This window comes from Stegostoma tigrinum, chromosome 14 (genome assembly GCF_030684315.1).
Source record: "Stegostoma tigrinum isolate sSteTig4 chromosome 14, sSteTig4.hap1, whole genome shotgun sequence".
Taxonomy (NCBI): Eukaryota; Metazoa; Chordata; class Chondrichthyes; order Orectolobiformes; family Stegostomatidae; genus Stegostoma; species Stegostoma tigrinum.
The window spans coordinates 56,024,245-56,033,991 of NC_081367.1; the positions used below are offsets into that span (position 1 = coordinate 56,024,245).

The following is a 9,747-nucleotide window of genomic DNA, read 5'->3' on the forward strand; positions in this document are numbered from 1 at the left end:
CGGGCATAGACCCTTCATCATGCTCTGATGAAGGGTCTAGATGAAGGGTCTAGGCCCAAAACGTCAGCTTTTGTGCTCCTGAGATGTTGCTGGGCCTGCTGTGTTCATCCAGACTCACATGTTATTATCTTGGATTCTGCAGCATCTGCAGTTCCCATTACCCTTGAATAATGGCCCGGCTGTGCGACCAAGCAAGGCTGCCACAGCACGTATCACTCACTCACATTGGTCTGTTGTATTTTATATAAAATAGAGAATTAGCTGAATTTTTAGAAATAAACACACGGGGACAACTTAAAACTCTTTACTCTCTAAAACTTTGTTAATTTCTCAAAGACGTTTGAGGATGCGCATTACTTTCTGGCTTTCTAACTTCACATCTGTGCAATGAACCATGGTAATAAAAAAAAGCTTTCGACATATTAGTCGAGCAACCAATTAAGGAATATCTCAGGCCTGTGATTCTGAATTAATATATGCTGGACAGATTTGATTTCAGAGCCTTTCGCTGGTTACAGACGATGATCTTTACCATTGAAGAAATCAACAGGGAACCGAACATTTTGCCCAGTATTACTCTGGGCTATAAGGTGTATGACACTTGTGATATGTATGCTCTGAGAGCAGCTATGTCTTTGCTCAGTGATGTTGGAGATGAAGTGCAAAACAGCACGTGCAACGGAGCAGCGTCTGTTCAAGCAATAATCGGGGAAGCCGGTTCTCTTCAGTCCAGTATTATTGCAAGCTCAACAGGACCGTTCCAGGTTCCGATTGTAAGTTATGATTTGTAATCTTCTCCTTTATCATGTTGGTGCCAGTTTCTCTGTCGTTCCACCAGATGTTTTGACTCTGAACGAGGGCAACGACTTGCACTATCAAAACCCTTTTTATGGTAAATGAGCTCGCAGCGTTTCAGAGGGTCGTGATGATGCATATATTGGCGTCGTGTAACATAAAGCGTCGGAGCATTTTAAAACAAAATGGAGAGACAGAGAGGTTAATGGAGAGAATTCCAAGGCAAGGAGTCTTGGCAGCTGTTGACAAGATCGCTACAGAGGGGTGAATGACAGGACAGATGTGTAAAGGCCAGAATTAGACATTTTGGAACAGCTGGTTATATGCCAACCAAGTTGCTTATCGGGTAGCTTTGGTATTATTGTTTCAACCAACTGCAGCTATTCTGGGTATAACTGTCAAGCTAGTTCGACATTTTTTGATATCAAAACACAAACACAGTCTGAACTCATTGAAAAGGCACTTCTACAAATGATGTTTCGGTGCCTTCGGTGAGAGTTGATTAAATGTTACAGTGGAGAGAGTAATTTAATAAGAACTGAGCTGTCATTGGACAGAGCAGATTTAAATGCAGTATGACAAAAGAATAAATGATTCGGGCAGAATTCGGTGAAATAAACTTCGGTATACTTTAATTTCCTTGCCGAGCGATGCGAACGAATTGGCAATTTATAGAATAATATTCTCTAATAGTCCCTCATTGACCTGCCCTGCAGAGACTCTCAGATCAGCTTTGTGTCCTGACTGGGTTCAGCTGGATTGGCTGCAATGTTGGACTATTGGCCAAGTCTTGTCTGTCTGGGTCTTCGCTGTGAGCCAGCGTGCCCCTAATCGGTCTCAAACTATACATAGTAGATTGTGGGTTAGGCCCTGGATGGTACCTCTTTCTTGATGGGCCTGATTTTGTCTTGAAATAAATCCTATCGCATTCCTTTGCTTCTTACAGGTCAGTTACTTCTCCACATGTACCTGCCTGAGTGAAAGACGCAAATATCCTGCGTTTTTCCGGACAGCGCCCAGCGATTATTTTCAGACCAAGGCTTTGGCGCAGCTGGTGAGGCACTTTGGCTGGACTTGGATTGGGGCTCTTGCTAATGACGACGATTACGGGAGATTTGGGACCCAGCAATTCATCGAACAGGTCACCGAGTTTGGCGTTTGTGTCGCTTTCTCATACATTCTGCCGAAGATTTACAACCCGGATAAGATATCTCAAATCGTGGCTGTGATAAAAAGATCATCAGCCAAGGTTATTGTCGTGTTCAGCCGCGAGAGGGAAATGCTTCAATTAGTTCAGGAGATCACTAGACAAAATGTGACTGGCATCCAGTGGCTTGCTAGTGAAGCCTGGATCACTGGGGCTGTGCTTTATACAGAACAATTCTTGCCGTATCTGGAAGGAGCGATTGGCTTTTCATTTCGTAGAGCAGAAATTCCTGGCCTTCGAGAATTTCTCCTCGGGGTGAAACCTTCCCCACACGAGGGCAGTAGCTATACAAACGTGTTCTGGGAGGAGCTGTTTGCATGTAAATTAAAACTGCCTGAAAATACCACCGAAGGATCATATACCAGGGCCCGTTTATGCACGGGATCGGAGAGTCTTGAAGGTATCGACACCATATACTCTGATACCTCACAGCTCAGAGTATCATACAACGTGTACAAAGGCGTCTATGCCATTGCCCACGCACTGAATCGCTTAAGCTTGTGTGAGAGCGGCAAAGGGCCGTTTATAAACAATAGTTGTGCAAGTATACACAACTTTAAACCGTGGCAGGTGAGCAGTTGTGGAAAAATCATCCGAGACCTGACGTTTTGATTTTTACTTCTTATTTAAAACTAACGTATGAAAAAAATTGTAGACAAGTAAATGTAACAAGGCAAAGATCAAACAACCTAATATATAATGTAATTATTCCAATGGTGTCAGCTCTGCATGCCTCATGTCTGAATGAAGATGGAGAAACTGTCTTTCTCAATCCATCATTACCTAATTATCAAGCAAGGTGAGATCGTGGGAATCTAGTTGGGATTTAAAATCGATTAGATAATGGGATCAAGAGATGACTGAGGGAAGGAGGAGATTGGTTGAACTGCCAACAGAATCAAAAGCACAGGAGATTTTAGCCAACTACATATATTCCAAATATAGGTAGTGGGCAGTTATTATGACACTGTATTAGCCACCGAAACATTTTGGAGAAATAATTCAAAAAAACTGGCGACCATGTCCTACCATAGCTCTAAGATACTCGAAATCCAGTTCATAAAGTATGGAAAGAAAATAAAAGCCAATTTAATACTGAGTTAACCTTGGAACCATCGGATCGTCGTCAACATAAAGCCCAGTTCACGAATGTCATTTTGAGAAGGAAGTGTTCCATCTTTATCTGCTTCGGAGTCTTCATAGATATATATATTAATCAACATGTTCAGAGATGTTACTGTACTGGAGCAGGTGGGACTTGAGTCCAGTCCTACTGGTTCAGAGGTATGGGTACCAGAACTGAACTACAAGAGCCCTAGTCTGACATAGCCTGGAAGTTGCATCAGATTGCTGCCCAATCATTGAAGAAGAACGCACACCAACATTTGACTAGGATTGCTCGACTGGCAAGAAATGATTGCCTCACTAGTGATACTCGCACCTTAAGAGTGCGTTTTAATAATCAACATTTCCTTTGGGTGGAAAGAGATTTTAAAAAAAGAGGTGATCAAAGAGGAGGGGTGGGAATGTAATGTTCTGATTAGCTACATTGTCATATCCCCCTTGATTATTGACAAATTATTCAGTTTTAATCATTTGGAAAAGTTAACATTTTGGAATGAAGAGTGGATTTTTTTTTTCATTCATCGGGATATGGATGTTTGTAATTTTCTATCCTAGATTTGTATGACCAGTCATTGGATATATCTTAGAAAAGGTTGAATAGATTTTTGAGTACAAAATAATTTCCAGATCCCGTGGTAAGTATCGGTTGAGGTGCGATAACAATCATTATCTTACTTAACACTGGTCTAGACTCCTGACCGCTTCCTGCTTCCATTTCTTATTATTGAAAATATTTTTATACAGCTCCTTCATTACTTAAAGGAAGTCAGATTCACCGACCAGTTTGGAGGGGAAATAGGATTTGATGAAAACGGAGATGCAATTGCATCGTACGACATGATTAATTGTCAGAGAAGTACCAGTGGTAAGGTGAAGTATGTCCAGGTTGGTCGTTTTGATTCCTTCGCAATCCCAGGACAGGAACTTTCTCTGGATGAACATTCCATCGTTTGGACTGGTGGCAAAACTCAGGTATGATGAGGAGGGCCGAACTCTTGTGTCAAGATCTAAGCTGACCCCAATGTGCTCAATGGTAGCAGATGTGTGCTCAAAGATCAACAGCTGGCAATGTGTGCAATGGTTATGGAAACCAAAATGAACGAAGGAACGAGTTACTTAATTGGCACTTAGTTGTACCAATTTTGTAGTGTAGAGGTAGTTTCTGGGTCAGAAACTACCTCTGGGTCAGAAAATCCGGTCCAACTCCCACCTTCGTCAGAGGTGTGTCCACAAAAGTTAATCGAAAGTAACAGTCACCTGTAGACTGTTGAGAACATCAGATTCTGTGAGTGAAAACCACCATAATATATCCACCGAATCCCGAAAAAGGAATTTTCTCCTTCCACAGATATTGGCGGACTTTTGAATGCTTGCAGCATTTTTTTTGGTTTTTATTATTAACTGGGAATATGCAACATCCTATTCTTCGCAAGCCCGCCTCCTTCCACACCCCACAACCTCACACCCATTCAGCGCGCTTTACAGATTTTGTGGACCATGCTATTGGTCGAATGTGATGCTATCTGCAGTCCTAGGTTTATATATGACCAATGACGCGTTGGTGAGAGATGAAGAGAAAGCCACGGTCACTGCATTCTAGGTAGGAAATAATACGAATTTGGCGAACTGGATGGGAAGTGAAAATGTCATCAAATAACTTAATGTAAAGAGACGTCTGCAGTTACCTGCACAGCTGACAGGCTTACAAAGACAAATTAGTCCGCTCCTATTTTACAGGATAGGAGGGATTCTGCCTCCGCGCAGCTGGTTCAAACGACTGCTGCCAAACTCCTTCAGTCTCTCCACACCCAACCCAATTGGTCAAAGCACAACATATGGGAAGCAGAATGCTGTCGATCTGAAATTCCTCAAGTGTGAATAGGGTGGGTAATAAATGATGGCACCCAGTGATTCCCACGTCCCAGGAGAGAATAAAAAAAAAGCCTCACTCTTTAGTTGAGACACTTGTAATTCATGAATGTTTGGATATTTTAAGCATGGAGGAAATTCTGAACAAGTTTGGTCTTCCCGCTTAATTGTGCAGGTACAATTGCTTTGTTGCTGCTGTGTCTAGATTGAAACCACGAGCCTTGGCTGATTTTCCGTTCCTTAGCTCGAGCATACAAAATACATTTCCACTCAGTACAATCTAAACTGAATTTAATATTCCCCGACCCATGAAGGTCATTCCTTATTGGGCAACATCTTTTCCAACTGCCTAATTAGAGAAAAAAATTGCCATTTGCTTACTTTTTTTCCCAAAGTTCCGAGTCTGGTATTAAATATCACAGAAAACCAATCACCTACATCGGGGCCATTCCCTCAGTCTAACCTGGAATGGTTCATTGAACAACATCTATCATTAATCCAATAAAAAAAACAAAAGAACTGCGGATGTTGTCAATCAGAAACAAAAACAGAAGTTGCTGGAAAAGCTCGGCAGTTCTGGCAGTATCTCTTTATAGAAATCAGAGTTAGCTTTTCGGGTCCGGTGACCCGTCCTCAGTACAGTTCTAAGGGAGGGTCACCCGACTCGAAGTCTTAACTCTGATTCATCGTCATAGATGTCAGACCTGCTGAACTTTTCCAGCAACTTTTTGTTTCTATTACTAATCCAATCCCTCTGCTCTTCCCCCACGGCTCTACAATTTTTCCTTTGCAAGGATTTATCCAGATCAGTTTCAAAGCTTTTGCTGAGCTTACTGCCACTGCCTTTTTAGGCAACGCATTGGAGATTGCAATAACTGGATACATTCGGTCCCCGCCATATTTGCAAAGCTTAGACGAGAAGACAAGGCACGTGGGATCTAACGATTGTGTTGTCAAACCTGGGCTCTCCTGGCTTCAAATTGGGTTAAAAAGATTGAATCGGAACTGAGAACTTTCCCCGGTCTAATCCCCCAGTTGACCAACTTCAACATCCTCTTGTTTAGGACTTTTTAAAAATGACGACATGAAGTTTGTTCATGGGAGGCATGGAGATTTGGGAAAATAAAGCGTTCTTTAGTTTTGACGTCGTGCACGTCCGACCTGAAACGTTAGTTCAATTTATTTCTGCCACGCCTTCTGAATATTTCCAGAGTTTTCTTTTTGTGCGTCTGACCCGTTTGCCCTTCCATCCGCAGATTCAGCAGAGTGCAAAAAATGCTCTTCGGATGATTGGTCAAATAATGAGAGAACCAAGTGCATTCCTAGAGAAGTCGAATATCTTTCCTTTGAAGATGCAACAGGCATTACATTGAGCGTAATTGCGTTGGTGGGCGCTTGTCTAACGGTCGCAGTTATAGCTATTTTCTTTCGACACAAAAACACTCCTATCGTAAAAGCAAACAATTCTGAGTTGAGTTTTCTTCTCTTGAGCTCCCTTGTTATGTGCTTCTTGTGCTCCATGACATTTATTGGTCGGCCATCTTTCTGGTCCTGTGCATTGAGGCACACGGCGTTTGCAATCATTTTCGTGCTCTGTGTCTCTTGCATACTCGCTAAAACTGTTGTGGTGTTGATGGCATTCAGAGCGACGCTTCCCAACAGCAACGTGATGAAATGGTTTGGTGCCACTCAACAGCGGACTGTCATCTTCTTCTGTACTAGTGTCCAGGCTGGAATCTGTGTCATGTGGCTAGTCAAGTTTCCGCCATTTCCCATGAAAAATACCACTTATCAAAACACTAAAATCATCTTAGAATGTAATGTTGGCTCAGTGCCAGCTTTCTACAGTGTATTAGCTTACATTAGCATCTTGTCTTGTATCTGTTTTGTGTTGGCCTTTCTAGCAAGGAAATTACCCGACAAGTACAACGAGGCCAAATTTATAACTTTCAGTATGTTGATTTTTTTCGCAGTATGGATAACCTTTATACCAGCTTATGTCAGCTCACCAGGCAAATACACAGTCGCAGTGGAGATCTTTGCAATTTTGTCTTCAAGCTTTGGGCTGCTTCTGTGTATTTTTACCCCGAAATGTTTCATAATTCTGCTGAGGCCAGAGAAGAATACTAAAAGAATGCTAATGAATAAATGCTAAAATTGGCAAGATTAAATGACGAAATCGAACTCGACTGGCAAGAAACGAGCAGGTAATCAGATTGACTGCTCCTTTTCCAGGCGTTTGATTTTACTCGGATTCAGGCGGAGCGCAGAAGCAGTTGGCGAGCTGATTAGATTGGTCTGCTACAACAAATTCAAATAACATTGTTACATTACAACGGCACTACCGTCGCCGGATTACCAAGAAGCAAAGTCCTGATGATACTCTACAACGGTTCAAGGAGCTCACCACTTTCGTAGAAGCAATCAGGGATGGGCAAGAAATACATCCTTACTTGAAACATCAAAAAATAACAAGAAAAGTTATAATTGACAGGAAACTTAAGTGGAGCCGTTCACAAAAAGTGTGGCTACCCGAACAGATCTGAGGCTGGTAATGTATAATTCACCTCCTGACTTCCCAAGTTCTGTTCCACACTTGCAAGGTACAGTTTAGGAGCGTGATGCTATGGTCTCCACTTACCTATAAGTGCCACTCCAATAACTTTCAGGAAATGTGTTGCTTATCAGGATTAAATAGACAATTTATACCAGCCTGTATCCCAGTAACAAAACATTCACTTCACACACCATTAGTCCGGCATGGCAGCAAGGCGTGTCATGTGCAACAATCTTTCCACAGCGCTTTCGAAACGACAAATCCTGTGCTCTGCCCAAGGACCGGATAGGTGAGAAGGGCACCTTCTGGAAATTTCCCTCCAAATCACTCACCTTCTCGATTGGCAGACAAAGCAAGGTGAAAAATCTGGAAGCCCTTCTCCCGAGCATTGTGGATGTGCCTATACAAATTGGGTTGCAGCAGTTCCAGAATGGAGCCCACTGAGGCTTTCTCAAGAATAATTAGAGATGAGTAGTAAGTGCTAATTTCACCAGAGACGCGCACATCCCGTAAACGAATTAAAAGTAAAGTTGTGAAAGAAATTAATTCAGCGGTGGATCTTACCTCGCTAAAGTGCTTACAGGAAAGTGAGCAGTGAGTAGTTTGCTATCAGCTGCATATGAGACCTACAGATGTAAAACCGCGTGCTTGGTTAGCCCAAGAAACAATCTCTTGTTGCCAGCATGATTTAAAACGCGCGATGCTGAGTCAAGAGCCCACTTTCTACTTTTCACGATTTTGTAATATGGAGGGAACACAGAATAAACTTCGGACAAGCTGTCAACCCTTTGACCCAATTTCACGGAGCCCTCTGTCTGTGTGTGAGAGTTCGCTACTAACGCCAAGCCTCGACAATTTCACTGTCTGCAGTTCGATATTTACAGTGTAACCCTTCATGAGGATCCTAGTGGACATTTTTAAAAAAATCATGGAATGTGGATGACGCTGTCAATTATTGCCTATCATTAATTATTCCGGAAAAGGATATGGCGAGTCAGCTGTTTGAACAGCTAAGGGAACGATGGGGGTATTTAGTCTCAATACTGCACGCTAGCATATTTCAAACTTTAACGGTTTGGTACTGCTAAGTGATTCTCCAGGCCATCCAGAGGAAATCACACGTAGGTCAGGTGAGGTGTTGTCGACTGATTTTCTTCGTTATATGACTTTAGACAACTTGACGGATGCTTTTATGATATCGTGGCCTGTTTTGCCTTCTGCTGTAGGACCCGATCACTCTGCAAAACCTTTTGTCTCTGCACCTCAAAATTCCTTAATAAAATCTACGTTTCTGACCAGGTGTTTAATCGTGTGTGTCAATATATTTTGATTTAACTCTGTCATATTTGTTTGAATGGTCTCGTTGCTGTTGCTGAATACACATGTAAGACATGCAGGTTTATTGTAATTTCAGCACTCAAGACCAATTATTATTTATTTACTTCGAAAGATTACCTCTGCGAAACATAGAACATTTTTAAAGGGTTCCCGTGGGTATATGTACAAAAAAGACTTCCCTGGATTGCGTGAGTCTTGAGCCAGAGGCCACAGTCTCAGAAAAAGGGGCAGTTCATTTTAGACGTATTTCTTTGATTCAGACTGTAGTTGATCTTTGGAATTCCTGAACATACGAACGTAGGAAATAAAAGCAGGAATAGGGCAACTGGCCCCTCGAGTCTGCTCCGCCATTCGATAAGACATGGCTGATCTATTTGTAGACTCAGTTCCGCTTACCTGCCCTCTCAGCATAACCTTAATTCCCTTACTGTTCAAAAATCCATCTATGTTTGCCTTAAAGCATTCCACGACCTAACCTCAACTGTTTCATTGGGCAAGGAATTCCAATGATTCAGAACCCTTTGGGTGAAGAAGTTCCTCCTCAGCTCAATCTGAAATCTGGTTCCCTCATTTTCAGGCTGTGGCTCCTGTTTCTAGTCTCATCTGTCAGTGCAAACAACCTCACTGCTTCTATCTGACATATTTCATTTGTAATTTTATACGGTTCTACAAATACCCTTTATTCTTCTGAATTCCAATGAGTATCGTCCCAGTCTACTTAGTGTCTCCTCATAAATGCACTCTCTGAATTCCAGAATCAATCTAATGAAGCTCCTCTGCACCCCTCCAGTGCCGTACCAGTGCCCCATGCAGCTGCAGCATAACCTCCATGTTTTTACACTTCATCCCACTGGCA

At 42.3% G+C, this 9,747-nt stretch overlaps 1 protein-coding gene across 1 annotated transcript; it reads left to right on the forward strand.

The window, feature by feature from the left end:
- The first annotated feature begins 494 nt into the window (after positions 1–494).
- LOC132210492 (extracellular calcium-sensing receptor-like) lies at positions 495–7,151 on the forward strand. The gene is made up of 4 exons (XM_059650830.1): positions 495–773; positions 1,742–2,572; positions 3,872–4,085; positions 6,262–7,151. Exons 1-4 carry the CDS (start codon positions 522–524, stop codon positions 7,149–7,151), a joined length of 2,187 nt encoding a protein of 728 aa, XP_059506813.1. The 5' UTR covers positions 495–521.
- Positions 7,152–9,747: the final 2,596 nt, after the last annotated feature.